The sequence below is a fragment of the Heloderma suspectum genome, chromosome 5 (genome assembly GCF_057233095.1).
Source record: "Heloderma suspectum isolate Gila_16-S chromosome 5, 16-S_ref, whole genome shotgun sequence".
Taxonomy (NCBI): Eukaryota; Metazoa; Chordata; class Lepidosauria; order Squamata; family Helodermatidae; genus Heloderma; species Heloderma suspectum.
In genome coordinates, this window is record NC_139462.1 from 20,726,337 (window position 1) to 20,751,106 (window position 24,770).

Consider the following 24,770-nt stretch of genomic DNA (forward strand, 5'->3'; position numbering starts at 1 on the left):
CTTTTAGTCCGATTCTTTTCCTTAATTCAGCTTGTCTGTGCTTCTGTTGTGGTGTGTACCAACCCTCTGCATGTAATTCAGCTCAGCGTGATAGCCCTTCCCAGGGGTGTGTCTTTCACCTGGCCGTGACTTCACTGATCCTTGTCAAGGGGTGTTCCCCCAATGTTTCTCCTCCTTGTGTTTCCATGATGTTTCCGCCATTTTGCAGCTGGCCGTTCAGGAGTTCTGAGCTGCCTCATGGTATTTACTTCATCTTGCCTAGCACTAACCTCTGGCAGCCATCCCCCGAAAAGTATAGGTGTGCTCTGATCCACAGCCTCTACCTTTAAAAAAAATCCTCTAAATTGATACTGTGTAAAAACACAACATTGAAATAGCACATTGCCGCTACAGTGTGAAACCGAAGTAAGCGCTCCAGCTCCAACTACCACAGCCGCCTGCGGGGAGTGGATTTATTTACAAGTGGGGTATGGGGTGGACATAGAATAAAAAAAGGTGGGGAGACTAATGAGTGAGGATTGTTTCCCACCTCTGTCTAGGCTCCCCGTTGCTACTCCATTAAGAATGGAGAGCAATTAATTTTCCCTGTGTGTGCAGATTTCCCTGAAGAAACTAAAATCTCCAGTCCTCCAGTGCAGCCTCTGAAAGCTCCCGAGAGCTCCCCCTCCCCAATTTTTCTGCATCCCAGCAATCTGGTGCAGAGTTATTGCTCCCACCCCATTTTTCCCCATGTGTGCACTTTTCCTTATTGCTTCCAACCCCCCCCCTTCTCCTTCTCCCTGATCGCAGTGAGATACTGAGATAAAGCAATAAAATGGAGAAGGGACTTTACATAACAACAGAGGAACTACAGAACACCAAAGAAGCATAAAATCACAATAGTGAGAAAGAAGCGAAAGAGCACTTTAGGATGAGTTGCTAAAGTTATCCTTTAACCCTTTCACTGCAGGGGAGCAAGATTTATTTCTTACTTCTGAGTAAACATGCACAGAAGGGGAGGGGGATATGTTAAAGATTGAAAGCAGGTTACCTCAAGTGATTTAAGTGTCCCCACTACTGCGGTAATGTGTCGCTGCTGTGGTCCTGGGGATTTTCTCAATGGGAATGGGAAAAACTACTTCCACTGGGGAAACAAGAGGGAATGGGCAAAGTCCCCCAGGAAAGAACTACTTTACCTGATGGTTTCAGCACCCCAAGTAAAATGAAATCAATGGATCTGCGCATTTAGTCCTGTCACTATTGTGCTATTGCAGTTTTAGAGGGAAAATAAATTTTAAAAAATTGGGTGGGGGAGGGTTGGACATAGGATGTGGAGGGAGGGAGCACTAACACACACACTGGCCAGAGAAAGCAGAAGGGGCAGAACAAGGAGAGAGTGGGAGGGAGGGAACAAGCTCTCTAAATGATGACATGGATGAGACTCCACCCAGTAGCCACCCAAACAATTCGCAGTAAACTGCTGTGTGACCTGCCAAGAGCCCAGGCTAGCTTTGGGATAATTTGGGGTTTCAAGCCCTGTGTGTCCCCAGACAGAGCACATTCGACTCCAGTAAAAAGCACAGCAAAGTGGAGAGTGAACTAAACCTGTCGCCGTGGAGACCCCCCCCCCCCCCGATTGCTCACGTGGAAAGAATCTGGTCTTTTCCATCAGGTAGTAAAATATATTCATCTATCTGCTTCTTCGATAAGGAAGGGGGCAAGTGCAAGTGTTTTGTGCTGTTGCAGAGGTTTAAGGCAAATAAGGTGAGATCACCATCTCTGTACTTTGGGCTGGAGGGGAAATAAAATAAAACAGCTCATGAAAACAATCATGTATAGCAAGCAAATTACAGTACAGATGTTTTATTCACCCTTGGGAAAATTTGCCCTGTCTAATGGAAGCCAGGGCGAATATATGCTGCTAAGAACTGGATCAGTTATCAGTTTCCATTGAGTTTTATGGAGCAAAGTAAGTAGGCTGCTCTCTGGACCACAGCTGAAGGAAGGCCAAATCTGACCTGAAATTCACTGGAGTTTCCTGAGGCAGGCTAATCCCACACCCCAGTGTTGTCCACAAGTGCACCCCTTTCTCTTCTCCCATATGTCAGCCTTCTCCAACCTGGTGCCCTCCCAGCCAGGGATGGTGGGAATTGTAGTCCAACACATCTAGTGGGCACCAGGTTGGGGAAGGCTGATACATGAGAGGCCGCCATTTGCTTCTGTGGGAAGGACAAAATGCTGTATCGTTGAAGAGAAAGGTGTACAGGGCAGGGCAAACTCCATATCCCCCCCCCAAGCAGGATTGTGGGTTGCTCAGGCTCCACCCAAAGGGATCCCATGGGGTGAGCAATATGCAATCTGCTTTATACACACACAGTAGTGGGCATTTTGCTAATATAAACCAAATAGGAAGAGTAATCAGGATCTTGGCTTGGAAAGGCATCTGTAATATGAGGATTCTTAACTCATTTTGGATTTTGGCACAGAATGTGCCACTTTTCAAAAGCAGGAGAGGGCGGGGGAATTTTCCTCCTGCATCTTCGTTGCCACTCCTTCATTCCACCACGCTCTTTCCCCCAGCACACTAGGGCTAGTACAAGGGCCCTTGCACCTTTTCCTGGTGGGCTTTCAGATGGGGGCCTCTTAGCACTACCAGCCAAAAGGCATTGTGCAGCTATTCCATCTTTCCCTCTTTGACGGATTTTTTGTGATTAGGAAAAAGACGGAAGAGGTGGGAAAACATGGGAGGTTTACACATTGAAGACATGGTCCTCTGCCCCCCCCCCCGTAAAATTCCGTGAATGGGCAGAGTGATTGCAGGATAAAAGCCTTGTCCGGAAGCCTCCCTAGCCCTGTCTTGCCATGGGTAAAATTCCAAGATTGGGCCACTTGTATTTCTAATGTCTTCAGAGCCTATTCGATTTTGCACTTACTGGAGCTCGTTCGTACAGTGAAGATATACTCGCAGCTTCCTTGGGTCTTCACCTAATGTCTTCACATTAACATGCAGGACTTTGTTGCCCACCAGTTTCTTGTACACCAGAGAGAGCCAATAATCCTACATTGCATTAAAAAAAGAGAGCTTTTATGCATGACCAAGAAAAACCCATGTTAAAGAAATATGCTACATTACTTGATGAACTGTTGACCTGGTTTGCATGTCACAGCTACCCAGGGTCTGTTTAGGGTTTAGCCTTCTCCCACTGAGCTAAACAACCCAGGGATGCTTGGGTTACCAGTCTGGGTTGTTCCTCCCCCAACAACCTACAATTCTGGGTTCAGATGCCACAATAAATGGCCCAGGGACAGAGCTGCTCCACCCGGCTGCAGCAGGTGCAATCAGGCAGCAAGAACCAGCATGGTCCGTTGTTCCTGCTTCATTCCCAACAAACCATGGGTTGTTATAACATGTGAATTGGGTCATTGTCCTCAAATAATAGCTTTATATATAATCGGCAAATTTCTATGGAGAGATAGGCAGGAATAAGGTGGAGTCACATGCACAAAAGGCAGCTTCCCTCTGTTACTATTAAGCAGAGGTGGGAAGACTTCAGGCTTATAGGATCTACTTTGTTATTGTTTTTACTAGTACCCCGAAATCCAATGAACAGCCTGGTGAAAAAGACATACATTAGAATTAAAGATTTCAGAGGCCAGGAATTTGTTTTTGAGTATCAGAAACGAACGGAGCTCATTTCTGGGTGAGCCCTTCCACACCAAAATTTACTTATGATTTGCCCAAGCAATGCCAGCTTCAGGGTCTTGCAGGTCTTCAGCAAGACCTTCCCAATGGGCCCCCTCTTGGTGAGCCTGCTTTCTCACCATCATTGTCACCAGCTGTTATTGCTCCTCATCCTCTTTCTCATCCTTGCTCCCACTTGCTCGCTTGACAGGCAGAGAGCTGGTAAACAGGTAGGCAGTGGCCGTTACTCCTCCTTCTCACCCCCACTGTGGTCTGGGCCAGAGCAAGAGGCAGGTGCAATGATGATGAGAAGGAGCAACTCCAGGGCCTCCTGCTAATGGGCCCCTGATGGGTGTGGACTCTTGGCAAGTGCCCGACCACGCCTACCCTCGACACCAGCACTGACCCCAAGCTTTCTTCATTTCAGCACTATAATTGAGGGCATTGGGGAGTCTTTTTGCTGCTGCTACTGTTAAACAATTGGGAATCAGAAATCCTTGCCAATTTACTGCGAATCATGCAATAGGTCCAGGTCCTCCTTCTGCCCACCCCTGCTGTTAAGCTAGTGAAGGGAATCCAGACAATATTTGGCAAGGAAGATGTTTTATTTTATTTTAGGAAAATCCCATTGTACCAGAACTCAACATGGAAAATGTGTTATTTTCTTCAGCTAGTGCATGTCTTGCAGTTTTGACAGCAATTAGGAGAATACCACGGGAGCCTATTGGCTGTTGCCCATCACATCACTTCTCCCATCCAACCATGCATGCCCATGCCATTCTGTGACCTTTAACAGGAAGCTGTCTTATAGTGAGACATGTAACTGTTCACTTCAGCTCAGTGCTGTCTACATTGACTGGCAACAGCTCCCCAGTGTTTCAGTCTTTTCCAGCCCTATCTGGGGCTTTTTGCATAGAAAGCATGTGCTGTACCATTGAGCTATGCACACACCCATGCACGCACACACACACACACACAGAGTAATCTACACCCCTTGCAGCAAAACCCTCCCATCTCCTCCATTCCATTCATTTCCTCGCTTGCCTTTTTGTTTCTTTCCTTGTTTTGGTTTGGTGGCTATGACTTTGCAGCCATCAAGTAAGAGATGAGTTCTGTTTTTGCAGTCATTCCTTCAACACATAACCATAGTTTTATGGACTTTGACAAGGCTTATTGATACTCAGTTAATTAATCCAGGGCATGTTATGCAGAATTTGTGGTGCATTTGAATAGAAGAACAGCTGGGCTTTGTTTTAACTTTTAAAATAAGGGCACAGGGACACATATGAAGGGTGAAGGCCGCAGTTCAGTGACTGAGCACATACTTTGCATGCAGAGGTGGTGGGCTCAATCCCCAGCACCTCCAGTTAAATGTATCAGGTAGGAGGTAATGGGAGCGGCCATCTGCCTTGTGAGCCTGAAGACACACTCCCAGTCAAAGTACAGCAGGGATCTCCAATCTTTTTGGGTCACTGGGCACATTTGGAATGTTGAGTGTCGTGGACACTCTCACAAAATGGCTGCCACAGGGCCAGAGTGTGTGTGTGTGTGTTGCTTATTCACAAAATGGCAGGTGCGGTCTGAGCTCCAAAATGCAAAACCACTCATTTGGACCCACATTTTTCCGCTCTAACACTCATTTCACAGAAGACAAACTGCTGAGGCTGAGAAATGTGGCACCCAGAGGCCTTCTTGGAAATAAAGATGGTACCGGAGGCTGTCACTTCACCTTGCAACATGCCAGCCTCCCAGTTACATTTTTGAAATTATTTACAAAAAAATAAAATTAAAAAATCAGGAGGGGCAGGGAGCTTGTTGGGTGCCAAGAGAGGTGTCTGCGGGCACCATGCTGAAGACTCCAGAAGTAGAGGAATAGAGCATAAGAAGAGCCTTGCTGGATCAGACCATGGGTCCATCTAATCCAGCACTCTGTTCACACAGTGGCCAACCAGCTGCCCACAGGAAACCCACAAGCAGGACATGAGTGCAAGAGCACCCTCTTGCCCATGTTCTCCTCCCACCCATGTACTGGTGTACATAGGCATACTGCCTCTGATACTGGAGGTAGCACATAGCCATCAGGACTAGTAGCCGTTGATAGCCTCATCTTCCATGAATAGGTATCTTGGGGTCTTCCAGATGTTTTGGACTACAGTTTCCAAAACCCCTGATCATTAGCCATGTTGGCTGATGCTGATGGGACTTGTAGTCCAACACACCTGGGCTAGATGGAGAAATAGTCTACATGGGGAAATGACATTTCAATTCCATACATACTGGCAAAGGGTCAAATCTGGCATCCACCAGATGGTAGCTTCCTGCTCCAAATAAAACCTGTCTCATCACCACATCAATACCCAGCAGGGCCGACTGTCCCAGCTTGTCCAGCCACCTGCCAAATAAAATAGGAGAGAAACACAGCCAACCTTAAAGCAATTAAGGTGTAAGGGGAAAGAAATCTTTTCTAGCCAAAGGGGTATGAAATTTTGTCCTGTGTATGTGGCAGAAATGAGAGCCACTACATACATCAGAAGTGCCATCCTTTAATCGTTCGACAGGATTAAAGTAGAGAACAGTTTATTCCTGGATGTAATTTGGCATACAGTGTTGTAACTGTGATCCTTAAAAGTTGTAGTTGAGAGGAGCAGAGAGAAGAACATTGTAGAAAAATATTCTCAAATATTGGCAGGGAGGCCCCTTAACTTAACTACTTGTTCTTTATTACAGAATTCCACAGTGATCCACAGACACACAGCTCCAAATTCTGTGTGTGTGTGTGTGAGAGAGAGAGAGAGAGAGATCTTTAAGTGGACCAGCTTCTGTTGATGTAAGTCTGTGCAAGATTTTGAGTTGCACAGAGCTCTTCAACAGGCTGGGAGCAGAAGAAAAATCCTGTGTGACATGACTGCTTGCATGCCCTTAGCAGCACTGCTCTTTGTAATTTGGGACAGAATGTCCCATGAGACTGCCTGATGTCCTGTGGGTCATTCTGTCCCAAATTACAAAGGGAATGCTGCCAGTCTGCTGAGGGTAGCCTAGCCACTGCTTGAAGGTTTTATTTCTGTGTTGTTGTTTTGGAAAACCTCCCTGACCACCTCATCTTTAAAGCCCACCCTCACATGAAAGTCTGAGAGTTTGCCCACTCTCCCCAAAAGTTGCTCATATCTCCTCCTCCCTCATCATCACCTATATAAACAAATGGTCCCCAGAAAGTGTGGGGGAATTTCAGCCTGGAATTAAAATAAAACATACATCTATTTTATCTCCCTTATGTTTTGCCATCTAAAAAATGACTGGATATTCCTGGTGTCTACCAATTGGCTGGAAGTTAATGGGTATCAATGATGACAATCACTTCTCTTGTTTGGTCAAAGGAAGAGTTGCTAACGTATTGGCTGAGGAGATGTTCTGTATGCGATCCTGATATTCCACAGAAGGACAGTATAGCTTTTAGGGGTGCTTCCAGGTGAGGCGTTTATTGTGCAATCACCCTGCCTCATTCACAGAATTTTACAGGAGGAGGTCCAGACTTTGTTGTCATCTTCCACTTGCAATTGTCCTGTGTTTTCCCAGTGCTCCTTCCATGTTTTTTCTTACCACAGAAAATCCATTCAGAAAAAAAGATGGAATTGCTGCACAACGCCTCCCTGATGGTTAGTGCTAGCAGCCCTCCATCTGGAAGCACCCTTAGACAGATATTATAACAAGGCTTTCTGGCCTACTCCAGCATCTCAGCCAGGCAGGTTACTTCCCAGAGAAGACAGAGATCCACTTTAGGCAAACAACAGGTGCTTTGTTTGTCAACTCCTGGGCCTATTCTTACATAACGGTGGCAAACTGTAGGTTAATTAAGCCATGATTTGCCACTGTGCGTGATGAGAGTTGCCCACAGCCTTTAGATTAAGCAACCTCCAATTGGAGGTGACGACCAAACCCAGACACTATAGGTTAATCGTGAGTTAAATAAGTCACAGTTAAGCTGACTAGTAATTAGGTTAACTGTGGGTTGTTTAACCCATGATTAACTTATAGTGTCCGGGTTCAGAGGTCACATCACAACCTCCTATCGGAAGTAAATTATTCAAAATGGCCACAAAATATGCCCGTCACGCACCACGGCAAATCTTGGGTTAATTAGCCCATAATTTGCTGCTGGAACATGCAAAACTAGATCAAACTAGGCTTCTCTCTAGCCCTATTCAGGCATTCCTAAAGTGGGTATACCAGACATGCAAGGAGAGGGAAAGCACTAACAATGCCCTCTCCATTATCACATTCTTCATTTCATGGAGAGCCTCCACAGATACAGAGCGTCTCTACAGCCTAAAATCCCGCATTTAAAACGGGGCTTTCTGCTTCCGTTTTAAATGCAGGATCATGATGGACTCCCTTTACACGCTCTCCCCCCACCTTTCTCCCTCTTTTCCCCCCTCATCTGAGTCTTCCATATTTTTCATTATACAGCCGCTAGATGGCGCTGTGGTCTAGCTCCTCTTAATGCTGGTTTTCCTTCTTCACTGAGGGAACTCAAGCGGAACTCAAGCGCTGTAATTTGATAGCTCATTATCTCCTATCTTTAAAAAATAAATAAATGGAATAATGGTCATTTAGTGTGGGAGATGCCCTGGGGGCTGACGATGTCATCTAAAGGACCCACAAACTTCTGTGAGCCACCAATCTCAATAGCAGGGTAAAAGCTCCGTATGAAGAAGCCCACAGGAGGCTCTTTTCTTCAGCTGCCCTTCATGACAATGGAGGGGGCGGGGCTAGCACGCTCCCTCTCCTCGCCTGATTGGTATATCTACTTTAGGAACCTTTAAATAGGTCTTCTCTTTCATATTCTTCTCTCAGGACTCTCTTTCTGGAAACTACACCCCCCCACACACATACATAGACACAGACAAGCCTTTTTACTTCTAGAACATTCCCTAGCCCTCAGGGCTCACCTCTCCCCAGGCACCTCTCCCGCTGGGGGCTCCCTTTAAAGATACATAAGGCTTATGCTGACTTTATATTACAGTACTTACATAAAACCAGCAATATACGTATTCGACATGTGGGGGGCACCACCCCCGTAGGCTGAACTTGTTTCTCCCAGCCACACTTTCTTGCCCGGTACTGTGTCATTCACAATCTAGAGAATGTTGTAAAATTGAAGCATAGCAAGGACAGTCAATGCATAGCGTTAGGTCTGGGAGATCTGGCCTAGCGTCTCAGCAACTTCAGATAGTGTGGGACAGAGAGATTGTTGAGAAGCTAAAGACCTATTCACACAGCCATTGGCTCTATGGTAACCATGCAAAGGGCTCCTAGCCTGAGGTGAGCTGGTTGTGTGCATCCACTGGCATGCATGGGAGCCATACCTTGCTTTGTTCAGTCATTAAGTCATGTCCGACTCTTCGTGACCCCATGGACCATAGCATGCCAGGCCTTCCTGTCCTCCGCTCTCTCCCGGAGTGTGCTCAAGTTCATATTCATTGCATCGGTGATGCTATCTAGCCATCTCATCCTCTGCCATCTCCTTCTCCTTTTGCCTTCAATCTTTCCCATCATAAGGCTCTTTTCCAGTGACTTTTCTCTTCGCATTAGGTGGCCAAAATATTTGAGCTTCAGCTTCAGTATCTGTCCTTCCAATGAGCAGTCAGGGTTGATTTCTTTTAGGATGGACTGATCTGACCTCCTTGCAGTCCAGGGGACTCGTAAGAGTCTTCTCCAGCACCACAGTTCGAAAGTATAAATTCTTCAGCGCTCAGCCTTCCTTATAGTCCATCTCTCACAGAGTTTCAAACCAGCTTTTGCACTCTCCACTTTCACCACTTTTTTCTTCTCCACTTTTTGCACTTTCCACTTTTGTCACTTTCACAAGAGACTCTTTAGATCCTCTTCGCTTTCTGCCATTAGGGTGGTATCGTCTGCATATCTGAGGGTGTTGATAATTCTCCCCGCAATCTTAATTCCGACCTGTGATTCATCCAACCCGGCGTTTCTCATGATGTACTCTGCATATAAGTTAAATAAGCAGGGCGACAATATACAGCCTTGTCGTACTCCTTTCCCAATTTTGAACCAATCGCTTGTTCCATGTCCGGTTCTTACTGTTGCTTCTTGACCCTCGTACAGGTTTCTCAGGAGACAGGTAAGGTGGTCTGGTACTCCCACAAATGTTCTACTTGCCCTTGAACGTGCCCGATGCCTTATGATTGGCCTCAGAGGCCCTGCTCTCTAGCCTGCCACTGAGAAAGATCAGGTTGGTGGGGCCTTTTCCATGTTGGCTGTGCAACTTTGGAACTCCCTTCTCCAAGACATTCATCAAGCCCCTTATTTAGCTGTTTTTAATCAGGACCTGAAAACCTTTTCATTTTGTCAAGCCTTTTCCTGATTTTATGCTGTCTTATTTGCTTTAAGTAGTTTCATTTTAGATTGGGTATGTTATTTATTTATTTACTTATACATTTGATTTATGGACATTTAATTTATGGACATTTGATTTTTGATTTCTGCCAAAACATGGTGCTCAAAGTGGCTGACAATGTAAGACAGATTTAGAAACAAAATCTTAATTAAAACATAACATAGAAACAAAAAATTTAAAACACACAATAACAGAAATAGACAGCACCCAACTGTATTGTTTTAAAGTTCCATTTGTAAGCCACCTCATGAGGACTTGTCCTGAATGGTGGCTAGAAATATTTTAAAATAAACTGTTGAAATATTAGCTGTTATGCCGTGCCAAAAACATGTGGAGGTGAATGCAGACAGCCAGCTCAGAGATAATGCTTGTGGGCTTGTCCTACAGCTACCATGCACTCAACTGGTTGTGTAAATGGGTCCCAAATGAAGCAGGGATTATAATACATAAATAGGCGATTCTTGTAGCCTCACCATACAGTCAATGTATTATGCTGCAAATACATACATAATATTTATTTCTTTATTTAAATATTTATAACTTGCCTTTCTGGAGACTTAGAAATTTGCATTTTGATCACCCAAGGCAACAAACAAAATACAAGTATAAAATTTAAAAAACCCAATAATAATATCATACCAAAACTTTAAAATGCAAGAATCATCAAACATTAAAATATAATGGAGTTAGGATTAAATAAGAAGTCATTTTCACAGCCAAAGCAATAACAGATCAAGAAAACAGCAGCATGCATGGCCAATACAATACATAAATGAAATGCCATTCAAAACAGGCTTTTCAAAGCCTTTTAAAATACCGGAGTTGAAGGGACCAACCTGATATATTGCTTGAGAGGCTTCTGTAAGGTGGGGGCCACTTCTGAGAAGGCCCTGTCCCTACTGCCTGCCAATCTAACTGATCTGAAAGATGGCCCAAAAGGAGAGCCACCAATGCTGATAAAAATGCAGGCAGGGTCATATGATTGCAGGTTGTCCTTCAAATAACCTGGCACCAAACCATTTAGCGCAGCCGTCCCCAACCTCTTGCCCTTCAGATGTTTTGGACTACAGGTCCCATCAGCCCCAGACCATGTGGCCAGTGGTCAGGAAGGATGAGAGTTGTAGTCCAGAACATCTGGAGTGAATCCTGTTGGGGAAGACTGTTCTATGCACTACCCTATTCACCCACCCAAACGCCCCATACCTCAAACTCTTCCTGCACCATTGTGATGAAAGTGTCCAGGACATCTGGACTCAGAAATTCTTCTTTAGTAGCAGTCCGTCCATTTAAGTAGTAACTGCAAAAATCAAGACACTTTGCATAAGTGCACGTTCTGTTGCCTGTAATTTTAATTCATGGCACAACTGGTTTTCTTTTCATTTTTCTTTATATGTTTCTCTTCACTTCAAGTGGGTGAAGAATCGTAGCTGCCTCTGACTTAACATTTCTCTGAACTCATCACATATTTACAGTAGTGCAGTGGCACAGGCGCTCATCACAACAGTTCCCACAGCCATGCCCCCGAGGAGAGCCCAACATTCCAGGCAGCGGTGTTGACCCGTATCAACAAACCAGCTCCAGCAGTTTTCATCTTCACTAGGAGCAGGGCTTTTGATAAGCTAATGGGTCTTAATTGCCCATTCAAGACCAAGCCACCCCATAATACTTTGCATTTCAACAAGGAACAATATATTTTTGTCTTCTTATGTTTGTTCAGTGACCCACTGGGGCCAACCCTACAGTTTACCTTGACTGAACAAATGCATGTTTCTAATGGACAAACACAACTGTACCCATGTGTTGATATATGGTTGAGGTTTATATCTTATGTAAATAGTACTTCTTTGGTACAGCATTTCTCAAACCAACACAGACCTTTAGGGAAGAACTTAATTCTTGTGCAATTTCTGTGTGATGATGGTTAATTCTGTACAGATCTGTCCTAATTGATGACAACGTTTTGTTTAGGGTTCAAGATGTCTGTTGCACTTTCTGGGTTTCGGATTTATGCATTTGTTAGTTTGAGCTGAGCTGTATTATTTCTTTGAAAAAATGACCATGTATAGATAGATAAATATAGATATAGATTTAAAAGGAACAGACTGCTTTGAGGAGGAAGTAGAGATTGAGCAGCATTTTAAAAGGTTTCCGCAAGTTTACGTAAGTATTCTTGGAAGGAGACTTGGGCACAAACGGAAAGAAAAATAAACAATGTTCTTTGAAGCTATGAGGAGACGATCTTTGGACAATGGTGAAGGATGGTGAAGTCTCAAATAGGGCTGGCTGGGGGAGTTTTCCTAGCCCAGGCGGTGTGTGCGCCATGCAAATTGCGTGTCCCTGCTCAGCCTCCCTGTGATGGTGCAACAAATTATGTGGAAGAGCCAGCTGTGCTGGAGGAAGCATGAGGGCTTGGACTTGCATGTTGCTTCTTGTGAGCGTCCTTCGGACTGTGCGGCACCAGGCAGCTGCTTAGTCAGATTCTGTTGTGGAGCTGGCTCTGGTCACAAAAGCAAAACTCTCACACAAGAGTCCAGACCAGTTCCAGGTTTAAGGGGGCCCTTGGCAAAGTGCCGTCTCTCCTACGGAGAAAAGTCCCAGGTGTTCCTGGAGGAGCGTGGGGTAGCTTGGAGTCATTATTTGAATTTCCCAACAGTGGCTGCAATGTAGTGGCCCTCCCAGGCTTGTGGAACCCCTTTGCAAAGGGTCCTCCACGGGCCTCCTCCCACACCAGCGCTCCTCCCTCAGCTGCCGGATTTCCCAGAAACAGTAGCAGGCCGCTATTAGCCACCACTTGTAATGCTCAATAATGCGCTAAGTGAAAGCGTCAGGGGACCAGGTGTCCTCTTTTACAGAGGGCTGCCCTATATTTGAAGGGCTGCCAGAAGACCATCCTCTATTTGAAGGTGTCCTCTATTTGAAAGGCTATCCTGTCCAGTTGCAGACTAAAGAACCATAAGAACTGCTGACCATCAACAGGGAGCACCTGGACGACAGGCTGAACAGGCAGGGCACCTGGCCACAGTGTTCCATCCTATGGTGAGATGTACTGTGTTTCTATTTCAATGATGATAATTATTTCTAAATTTGCATCTATACATATAAATTAGCATAAGCAAAAGTTATGCATATACTGCCCCCTTTTGTCCTCTTCCCTAAAGGTCTGGCAATGCATGAGTGACCACCCTAGTTCCAAGGCATTGTGGGATTTTTTTTTAATGGTGGGTCATACCTGCCAGGCTCCTGGCACAAAGGGTTCAGGACAGGCATCTAAGCCAGTGGGTCCTGTCATGGTCCTGGAAGCTGTCCAAGGGTGGTGGGTGCTGACACCTGGCCTGACCACTCCAGAGGACTGTGAGAAATTAAAATGGTAGGTGGCTCTCTGACCAATCGCCTGGTGCAGGGGAACCAGTGGGCACCTGAGCCCATGGCAGCTGGCTCAAAATCCCCTTTCTGGCACCTGTCAGGAGTGCCCTAGCTGCCTCTGGCAGTCCCCACCAATAGCCAACTCAGGACACAGACGACGAGGAATTATTTCCGAGACTTTATTCCTATATTACTTTATGACTCGTTCAGAATACTAGTAGCTAGCGCCAAAGCAAGGAACAGCACTGGGGAAAGATAGCAGAGTAGCCTAAGCTCCAGGTAAGGCAGTTGGTCCCCGTTTGAAGGAGAATCACGGGAAGACCCTGAACTTATGGGCTAGGGAGAGATCCTCCCTCTTTCCCTTGGGTCCTCAGGATGCGACCGTTGTTTGCGTGCCAAGCGAGTGCTACGCCTCCTTTCGGCGCCCCCCATCTGTTGTCGCTCCCTGCGTCTGCGCCGAGCGTCCAGCAAGCCTCCCTCCAGCGCTCTCTCACTGCCAGGGTCACTATCTATCCCAGGAATGCTGGCAGGAGGAATCTCTGCCAGCTGCTATGCCTGTGAGGGATGAGCGCGCTCCTCTCCCACGGATTGCTGTTCCTCCTCAGAATCAGAACTGCTCTGGGGCTCTATGGGCTCAGTCTCCACCCTGACAGCACCAGGCCAGAGCATAATGGGAAATGAGGGCTGAAATAAAGGTGGTGGCGAGCCATGAAGGATAATTCCATGATTTCAAGTTGGATGCCACAAAGTCGTTGGCTTTGCGAGAATCAAGTTTCCCTCCTCTGCCTGTGCTTGACCCAGGAGAGAAGATGTTATGTCTGACCAAATGTGGTGTGGACTCACCACTGAAATTATGTCTACCCCAAAAGGTGGAGAGGGCCACTGTCTTAGATGGGAGAATGCAGGATGTTTTCCAACAGCTATTAGTCATAGTGCTTACTGGAACCTGCATGGTCAAGGCTGTGTATCTTTGAGTCCTGGATATTGGGAAGACACAACAAAATACGGCCAGCACCTTCAGACCCTGCTTGGAAGCCTCCACAGGCACTTGGCCAGCTACTAGTGCTGGGAACAAAATCCTAGAATAGACAGACCTTGCTCTCATCCAGCAAAGGGAGGTGCATGTTGTTCTGCCATACTGTGCAGTACATAATGCTTGAATAATAAAGTTCCTGGATATGAACTTGGTACTTACTGATGCCACGTGACAGAATCAATTACCTTCCCTCCTGATTTCAGAAAGCTGCAAAATAACAATAATAAAGGTGGCTTCATGACTTTCTTTATTTCAGCAGCCTAATCTTGGGAAAGTGTTCCATTGTTGTCACTGTTGTTAAACCACTGGGAGACAGAAACCTTTCCTGATCTACTGCAAATCCCCTGTGATATAGCAGGAGATCCTGATCTACTTTCTGCCTGCTAACAGTGTAAGTAAGGAGGAAAACAACACCTTGTAGGTGTCCCAGGGTGTATGAATTTGTAGCCCTGCCTTCCTGTAGTCTTGCCCAGTTTTCCTCACAAACAAGAATACAGCAAAACTACAGAGAGAATTGTGGCCTGCCCAGTCCTTCATTTGCACCAAGGTGCAATCTGGGAATCTGTTTCAAGACTGAGGTTGAGTCTGGAATATTTGAAGACAAATCCTCTAGGCATGTGCAGAATGCTTTCCCCTCACAACTGAGCAACTGCAGCCCATTCCTTCCCCAACCCCTCAGAATACAGGAGTGTGTCCATAGTGGTGGCTTATACCTGCACTACTGTACTGTTGCTAAAGTTTGCACTGGTGCTCAGAACCAGATGGTATCACTTGGTGTGCTTCCAGACGGAGGGCTCCTAGCACGGCCATTCAGAGGGCATTGTGCAGCAATGCAGGCTCCCCCCTGCCCCCTTAATGGGTTTTCTGCAGTAAGAAAAAAGAAGCAGTGGGAAAACTCAAGAGAGTTATGAGTGGAAGATGCTATCGTCTGGACCCCTCGTAAAAACTCTGAGAACAAGGCAGGGGGATGGTGTGATAAGATCCTTATCTGGAAGCAGCCTTAGTTTCACCTCTGTACTGTTGATATCCATGCACTTCAGCAAAATGTGAACCAACCTTTTCCATAAGGCTCAGCCTAGAGCATTTTTCAGCCCATGTCGCCAATTTAATAGGCCCCATAAATTATCGCTGCCCTAAATGCTGGGCACTGGCAACCTTCACGGTGTCCCTGTTCTACAGACATCATGCTTTATCATGGTTTGTTTTCCTTAATCCTGGCTAAGAGTACATCCAAACATCTAAACCATGGTTGTGAAAACAGGCAGTTTCTCCCCCTTCTAGAGCCTCTCTAAGCATGGTTGCTGCCAGATGGAGGGCTCCTAGCATTATCAATCAGAAGGCACTGTGCATCTTTTCCAACTTTTTTCTTAATGGATTTTCTGCAGTACGAAAAGAAATGGAAGACATGGTGGGAAAACATACCAGGGGGTGGGTGGGTTACGAGTGGAAGATGCCGTTGCCGGGATCCCCCATAAAATTAAGGGAAATGGTGCCATTAAAGCCTTGTCTGGAAGCACAGCCACTCACCGTTATCTCCTTATACCAGGCTTCTCCAGCCTGGTGCCCTCCAGATGTTTTGGACAATAACTCCGAGCATTCCTGACCACTGGCCCTGCTGGTTGGGGATGATGGGAGTTCAAGTCCAAAATGCCTGGAAGGCACCAGGCTGTGGAAGGCTGCCTTATACAGTTTGCCAAGCTAAACCATGGTTTCATGATATGTTTGTCATCCTAAGCAGGGTTAAGGCAACAAACGATGGTTAGAGCAACTGTGATTAAATGTTCCATCTCCACTGGGCTAAAGTATCAGTTTGTGGTTTATCAAATCAACGATAACAAACATTTTCTTTTTACCTCCTTAGCATCTTCGGAATATGTTTGTGTTTTTTCCGCGGCTGACCTATGTCAGGGCCATAGAGTTTGGAGTTTCTGTAGCGGGTGTAATCATCCAGAAGCTGACGGAGTTGTATGAAGTCCTGCCCTAGCTGGGAGCCTTCAACAAAAATACCTGACTTATGCCGGAAGCTGTTAGGCTCTGTAGAAAACAGATGAAGTGAACATACTTAGATGGCTCCAAAGGCAGGGAGCCTGTGACTCATTCAAAATTTGCTCAGTGGTAATAATCAACCACAAGTGCAGAATGTTAACTATCAAAATGGTTACTAGATCAAGTTTAAAACTATAAAGAACACTTGGAACTAAAGATATGTGAAACTCCATTTTACCTAGGAAAGGATTTTCAGCTAAGTGTTGCTCTGAAAAGTACATTTCCTAGTTTTCTGTAAGGCTGTCTTTAAAAAAATGTAACTCACATTTTGGTGGCTTGGGGAAGGACAATGTTGGAGTTTACTCTTTTAATATACTGATAAGGGTTTTACATTTGTATGTTACTAACCCAGATTGCTGTAATTTCTGCAGTCCCAAACTGCAGATTTAATCCACCTTTATTCCTGCCTGAAAACCTGGTGAGCTGCTGCCAGTCAGTGTCGACAATACTGGGTTAGATGGACCCATGGTCTGACTCATTATAAGGAAGTTTCCTAGGTTCCTATGTAACTTTAATCTTTGCATGGGTGGGCCATAGCTCACTGGTAGAGCCCCTGCTTTGCCTGCAGAAGGCCCCAGGTTTGATCCCTGCCATCTCCAGGTAAGGCTGGAAAAACTGCCTGAAACTCTAGAGAGCCACTACCAGTCAGTGTTGGCAATACAGGGCTAGATGGACCCATGGTCTGACTCAGCATATGACAGCTTCCTGTGTTTCTAGCTGTGGAATGACTGGCCTTCCACTGGAACCTTGCCCTTATGGCATCAATTCACAAAGAAGACAGGTTTCACAGATACCCTCGTGTTAAAAAGTCTTGATATCCAACACAATTCTGCAGTTTTGCAGAGCTGCATTTTAAAAAGGGGGTTATGGTTTCCTCCTCCCTGCCCTGGCATTTGCACACTCCAACATGGGAGCCTGCACCCACTCTGCACATACCATTTCCGAGTTCCCAAGACATGCTGTAATTCTGGGAGTTAGTATAATTCAAAATCAGCTGAGCGTTTGAGCTGTCCCATTGGCCATTGCCTTTTCGCAGCAAGGCATTGAGTCCAAAGATCAGATCCAAATCAGCACACTGTGCAAAGTTGTACAAAATATCCATGGTGCTTGCTGTGAACAGGGTGGAAATAAGAACAAAGTTTTGTATTACTACAAGGCTGACATTCTAGGAAACTAATCTCTTCCCTGCCCCAGTCCTAAGTGAGCTAATTCAGTTCATCTGAAATCCACAAGCCAAGCAGCACGCACGCATGTCCTACACTGATCTTGTACTACTCTGTACAACAGACACAGGACATCACAGGCTGTCTGATCATGAGCACAGGGGAAGAAATGATGCTGCACTGAGAATCCCGGTGACACATTGTATTTTGTTGTCTTGGGCAGGGGTGGCAGAAGGTATATCTCCAGATGTTTTGAACTTCAACTCCCAGAAGCCCCTGCCAGCATGGCCAGTTGTCAGGAATGCTGGCAGTTGAAGTTCAAAAATCTGGAGATGTACTTTCTGCCCATCCCTGGTCTTGGGGAATGCTTCTCATGTTTCTGATTTCATACTAATGGGCCAAGCTGGAAGTACAGAAATCTGGTGAACAGACATTTGTTTACATTGGCCACTTTTGAGCATTATGATAAGCCAGGAATTCTGGCTTATTAAACCACAATGTGAATGAGCAGTGTCTTTGTGCACATGGCCTGTTCACTTCTGCTTGCACAAGCAGGTAAACAAACAAAGCAAGATAGTTTAGCATGACGTCTGAGCCTGGGACTGTGATTTATTGCATCCAAACAAGCCAGGATAATAACCCAGCTTTAAACCAGGTTTTGCAGTTCGCTTATGAATCCTGGCTTGTTTGGATGCAATAAATCAGCATCCCGGGTTCAGACATCATGCTACGCTATTTCTGCCTGCCTGGTTTGTTTATCCAATTGTGCAAGTGGGAGGAGCAAAGCAGGAGCAAGTGGGCTGCATGCACCAGCACTCATCTCGTTCACATTGTGGTTTAATAAGCCAGGATTTGTGTCCTATTTTATGTGTGAACATGGCCAATATCTCAAAAAGGCTGATGAAGTTAAGTTCTCATTGTTACTGTGCTATGGAGCCACAGCTGTTTCTTGACTGTTGTAGTGCGTAACTTCTTAGCCCTTCCATGTATCTTTCTGAATGTTTTCAGGTTTCCTGCCTAGGGATACCTCAATGATGTATGGCATTTCATACAAACTGCCCCCCCCCCCGCAATGGAGGGGGACAAGGGAAAACCAACCACTCCCCCCAATCCAAACACTTCACCTATCCTTCCACATGTTACTTCAGTAGGGCCACCTCTATGCAATATGTCATTTTCATAACAATTGCCCACAAAGCATGTAGAGAGATAATCACATCCTTTTTTGGAAACTCCAAAACTGTAAAAGTTGCTCTTGCACCACCACCCCTGAACCTATTCATCCAAAACTTTGCAGGCTTGATCCCTCAGAAGGGGCAATTATGCCTGCAATTTTCACCCAGTTCTGCCAGGAAATAACAAAGTTATTGGCAGTTTGCTTTCCCCCACCCCCCATCAATTTCCAAGCTGCAACTAACTTATGAAATACTTCTAGGGCCAGCTGTACCATGAGACAGAGTGAGGCTGCTGCCTCAAGCAGAAGATGCTGAAGGGCAGAGTGAACTGAGCTGTGGGTGCCATGCAGCCTGCCCTGTGCTAGCCAGTGCCCTCAGGAGCAGGAGAGGATGGTACCCCATTGCCAATGTTGACATAAGATTCAACCGGCAGTCCGGTCAGCTTATGCACATGGAATGGAGAGGTTCCATCCTGTCCTTCACCTCAAGCAGCAAAATGCCTTGGACCAGCCCTGAACACTTAAGAACACAAGAAGAGCCCTGCTGGATCAGATCAAGGGTCCATCTAGTCCAGCATTCTGTCCACACAGTGGCCAACCAGCTGCCCACGGGAAACCCACAAGCAGGACATGAGTGCATGCGCATGGGTGGCCTCCACCACTCCAGTGGGTATCCAATGCAGCCTTCAGGGCCAAAGGGGTTGTGCATTCCTGCCTTGCACCTAGCAGCCGCTCAATCCCATCTGCCTCTTCTTGTGGCTCCAGCACAGCCGTTGACATGCAGAAGTGGGAGACTGACACAGCCTCTGGTGCTGTTCACTAGGAGAGGGGGGCAAGCACAGCGCCAGAACCCCAACATGATGGGGCAAATGCTGGGAAGGCTTTGGGAGTAACACGGTGGAAGTGCATAAGGAGGAGCCTTTGGCACTGGGCTTACACTGGATGCCAGATGTACTCCCGACTGTAGAGTCCTAAGTTTCCAGACTCCATGATTTTCAACACCAGAAGAAAACAGACTGTCTATTTGCACATCATGATCACAAACGTCTCACGTGTAATGGTGGTATTTTTGTGAATCGGCCTGTTCTGCTCCCTGAGGATGAGCATCTCCTGGTAGGGCCACAGGGACTGCAAGTGCTTTATGACGTCCAAAGGAGTGGATGTGAATTCACAAGTGCTGGCAGCATCTACAGCATGAGAGAAGGGGTAGGGTTGGGGATGGGGAGGGAGAAAGAGAGATCAACATTGCAGGGCTGTATTGAGGCCCACTGACGAGAGCCCCCTGGAGGAGTTCCTCCTCCGCAGCATTGCAGCCTGCTGGTGTTCCTGCCTCTACCTCTGGCTCAGGCAACAGTGGTAGTGAGATGAAGGAGGAATAAATGCCGCAGCCTATTTGTTTTCTGTCTGTCTGTCTGTCTGTCTGTCTGTCAGCCAAGCAAGTGGTGGGAAGCATGAGAAAGAGGATGAGGAGCAAGAGCGGCTGGTGACAATGGCAGTGAGAAGGTCGACTCACTTGGGTGTCTTGCCCAAGGGCCCCCCAAAACGTGAAGCTGGTGCTCCATAGCATCCTTCCAACTAGGCATTGTGAGGGAAAATGGCACCCTACAACCCTCTTCCTTTATGTCCTCAAGTCAAATGCAATCACCTGACCGAGGACTGGAACACTGCAATAATATCAAGAATATGTTTATATGCAAACTTAAAACCGAACAATCAACTAAAACCTGACGATTAATGGATTAAAACACCTTTCGTCAGGTTGCAGCCCTAGGCCACATGGAATTTGCGGAATTATTCAGAGCAAGACCACCTAACAAATAAAAGTATTAATTGCCTGACAGTCTTAAAGTAGCCAACGGCACTATCAAGGATTATGCTAAATTGTGTTTTAGCTCATGTGCAAAGTGCTTACAGAGGCCCTTGAATGAATAAGTCTAGAAGCTCCAGTTCGAGGAATATAGGATTGTCAGTAGCTCTTGGTGCCTAAAATAGGACAAAACCACATTTTCAGTTAGTATAATAGGACTGCTGACACCCCTCTATGAAAAGCTTAAGCAGGAGTTCTAGAACAGTTATCTTTTTTTCACTTAAATGTAGAGGAAATTAATAGTATCCTTTAACACCACCACAGGGAGTGGGAGGATGGTTTGCTTTTAGGTGATCTGTTATTGTTTTCTGTCAACTCACTAGAGACCAGGTCTTCTTACCACTCATTTTTCCTAATGAAAAGTTGCCTCCTCCTGGCCAGAACTTCCTAAAATGCCTGAACAGAAAGGTGCCAGGAGTCAGGATGATCTGAAGCTCAGGGCCGGTGTCAAGGGTAGGCTTGGTGGGGCACCTGCTGAGGGCCCACACCCCAGCGGAGCCCACTGACAAGAGCTCCCTGGAGTTGCTCCTCCTCTTCACCATTGCAACCCGCTTGCTCACCTGCTTCTCACTGTGGCCCAGACAGCAGTGGTGGTGAGACGGAGGAGCAGCAGAGGCCACGGCCTACTGGCTCACTGCTTGTCTGCCTGTCAAATGAGTAGCAATGGTGAGAAAGAAGAGGAGGAGCAACAGCGGCTGGTGGCAGTGGCGGTGAGGAGGAAGACTCACTGCAGGAGGGGACCCGTGGGGGGTGTCTTGCCCAAGGGCCCTCAGAATCCTGGAGCCGGCAATGGGTCAAGTAATCTGTTTAGAAGCGCTTTCATCCTGTCCCCCGCCACACGTGGGGCTGGCTGTTGCCACTCAGCAGGAAGAAAGAGCGCCGGGCATCTGTCGAAATGCAGGTTCATTCCTTATTGCTCCACACATCTATCAGCCAGGATGGCCTTCGTAGTCAACACCGGCTCCGGGGGCGGGGTTTGGGTTGGGGGACTGGGCAAGATGCCTGCAGTGAGCCCCGCGTTCCTCACCACTGCCCATTCAGTGGCCCTCTCTCCATGGGCCCAGTCCGCACCGCTACCTAGAAGGAGAGGGCACGGCAAGAGGAGGCTGCAGCTCCCTTCTCCATGCTCGGGTCACTGCTGTTCGGAGAGGGCAGGCGAACAGGTAGAAAGATCATGGAGGAAGAGGAGCAGGGCCAGGAGTCTGTCAGTGGCCCACTCTGCTGGGGTATGGGCCTTGGCCGGTGCCCAGCCATGCCGACCCTTGGCACAGACCCAACAGTTTCTGGGATACTGCCCTGTGCTTTTTCACCTGGTATTACATCTAGGCCTCAATCCTGCTGAAGTGAGGGCCAAACCAGATGTGTGATCTCGGTCATATAGTTTTTCCTTTTGCAGTTGATTTTCCTTAAGCGAGGGGCGGATGCAAGCTGGAGGGGTGTGTGTTAACCCTTTGTCTCCACCGTGGTCCTGATCGGAATCACAGACACAGCCAGCCAGAGTGAAATTGGCCCATATATTTATTGATTTATTTTACTGAGGTAGAATCAGCAAAGAAACTATCGGGCGTTATCAGATCATCAGGCATGCTCTGTACTTACTGCAAATTCTAAAGAATTGAATTTTTAAAGAGCCTTTTCAAAACACCAATTCAGTGCAAATTTTCGCGCGTTGATGCTTTGCCTCCTTTCTCTTGCTGACTCCTGTGTCATCTCACTGAGATGCAGACACTTGCCCCAGTGGTCACCTGCCCCAGCCTTGCATCCCTCCCGACATGCTGAATCTGCCAACGTTGTTCCTGTCATATCTACTGGCGCTATTAATATGTACCACCCTCTCCAACCCAAATCAAAATCTATAGGGAAAGCAGGGGTGAGCTGGGTCAGGTGGCCATTGCCCCTATGGTATCCTCACCTTCAGTGTACACACACACACACACAACCTGCTATGCTCAGTGGAAATAAATCTTGCTGGTTCCAAGCACCATCACCACAATCTGGTGCAGCTGGATTGATTAATGAAAAATCAACCCCGCCAGTATATGGCCAATGTCATGTCTAGTTTGGCCCCGAGTGTCAGGGTGGAAACTGAGCCCAGAGAGCCTCAGAGCAGTTCGGATTCTGAGGAGGAACAGCTATCCGCGGGAGAGGGGCCAGCTCATCCCTCACAGGCTCAGCACCTGGCAGAGATTCCTCCTGCCAGCATTCCAGAGATAGAGAGCGACCTGGGTAGTGAGGGAGTGCGGGAGGGGGGCTTCTTAGACGCTCGACACAGACGCAAAGAGCGATGAGCGATGGGGGGCGCAGAAAGGAGGTGTAGAGGCCGTTTGGCGCGCAAGCAACGGCCGCCATGGACCCAAGGGAAAGAGGGAGGATCTCTCCCTAGCCCATAAGTTCTGGGTCTTCAAGTGACTCTCTTTGAAACGGGGATCAACTGACTACTTGAAGCTTAGGCCTCTCTGCTGTTCCTTGCTTAGTCGCTGGTGATTAGCATCTGAAAGAGTCATTAAGTTGTAAAAGGATTAAAGCTTTGAAAAGAATTCCTTTCATCTGTGTCTTGAGTTGGCTATTGGAATCTACTGGGAGAAGCCGCCAGAGCGCTCCTGACACTGAGTCATAATGGAGACCCAGTGAAAGCAGCAGGACTTCCTTAGTCAGGACTAACTTGTTTCATTAGTTTCAGTAGAACTGAAAGGGGATCTCCACAGTGACGGGTTTAGTTCACTCTCCACTTTGCTACGGTTTTTACTGGAGTCAAATCTGCTCCGTCTGGGGACACACGGGACTTGAAAGCCTGGATTATCCCAAGGCTAGCCTGGGGCTCAGGGCAGTTTACCACGAATTGTTTGGGTGGCTACCGGGTGGAGTCTCATCCACGTCAGCACTTAGAGGGCCTGTTCCCCCCCCCCTACTCCCTCCCACTCTCACCTTGTTCCGCCCTTTCTGCTTTCTCAGGCCAGTGCGTGTTAGCACCTCATGCTATCTCAGGAACTGTGATCTCGCCGAAATGGCGGAAACATCAGGGAAACACAGGCGGGAGAAACATTGGGGAAACACCCCTTGACCAGTGTCAGTGAGGTCATGGCCAGGTGAAAGACACACCCCTGGGCAGGGGAATTATGTTGGAGTAAATGTGGAGGGTTGGTGCACACTGCAACAGAAGTGCAGACAAGCTGAATTAAGGAAAACAATCGGACTAAAAGTAGTCTCAGAAAAACTGGTTTTTTGGCACAAACCTCTGGGGTGGCTGTCAGATGGCCACAACATCATGTGCCCAAATAACCTCCAAATGCAGCAAACTCACAGTAAATTGCTCATGGAGACACCCCCTGAGTCACAACTAATTTGAAACAGGATTGGGGCCCTAAGTCTGGTATCACATTGTTCACGTGTTACGTCTTCAAACAATAATCTCTCTCTCTCTCTCTCTCTCTCTCACTCTCACTCTCACTTTCATACACACACACACACACACAGAGGGGGAAAAGTGCCATGTGAATCAGCCTTGATACAATCAGTGATTGTGGCTTCTCCATGATGTACCCTCCGCCCCCGATGAGATTGATCACTCGCACCCTGTCAGCTTATAGGGCCCAGTGGAAGTTGGCTGATGTGGATGCAAGATGGATGTTATGATGAACCAAGAACTGGGATTTTCCCACCTGCTCTGTTCTCCTGCTCTGTTTTTCAGACATGCCAAGGTCATGTTTCTCTATAATGGTGCCTGGAAGAGCCAGCAGGAAAACATCATAGACCAGGGAGCAATAATAAAAACTTTCTAGCTCATGGATGCAGAGATGGTTTTGTTGTTGTGAGAATCTATGGGCATGAAGACCTTTTGGACAGAAGGAAAAAAGACTTGAAAGGGGGACTATTCATATATAGGGGGTGTCAGAGAGTCTATGCTTTAGAATCCATGTGCTGAATCTCTCTTAGAATCAAGAGCATGATTGTCTTTTACAGATGTGTGAAGCGCAACCTATGCCTGTGTACCTAGACATAAGCCCCCAGTGCGCTCAGTGGGGCTTGCTTACTAGCAAGTGCGTTTTGC

At 46.8% G+C, this 24,770-nt stretch overlaps 1 protein-coding gene across 7 annotated transcripts in view; it reads right to left on the minus strand.

The window, feature by feature from the left end:
* Positions 1-24,770, minus strand: part of HPSE (heparanase) — a 34,926-nt gene that overhangs the window by 1,611 nt on the left and 8,545 nt on the right. For 4 of the 7 annotated variants that reach the window (XR_014791966.1, XR_014791965.1, XR_014791964.1 and 1 more), the window contains exons 3-11: positions 19,908-20,042; positions 17,455-17,628; positions 16,326-16,506; positions 14,632-14,679; positions 11,277-11,370; positions 8,689-8,795; positions 5,939-6,053; positions 2,913-3,037; positions 1,624-1,770 (exon numbers count right to left, since the gene is read on the minus strand). Coding sequence is in view for 3 of the 7 variants with exons in the window: in XM_084855528.1 (XP_084711654.1) it covers positions 1,624-1,770; positions 2,913-3,037; positions 5,939-6,053; positions 8,689-8,795; positions 11,277-11,370; positions 14,632-14,679; positions 16,326-16,506; positions 17,455-17,628; positions 19,908-20,042 (1,126 nt within the window). In the remaining 4 variants the exon portion in view is untranslated. The remainder of the gene's footprint in view (positions 1-1,623; positions 1,771-2,912; positions 3,038-5,938; positions 6,054-8,688; positions 8,796-11,276; positions 11,371-14,631; positions 14,680-16,325; positions 16,507-17,454; positions 17,629-19,907; positions 20,043-24,770) is intronic. The other 3 variants (XR_014791967.1, XM_084855530.1, XM_084855529.1) reach the window with 2 other exon arrangements.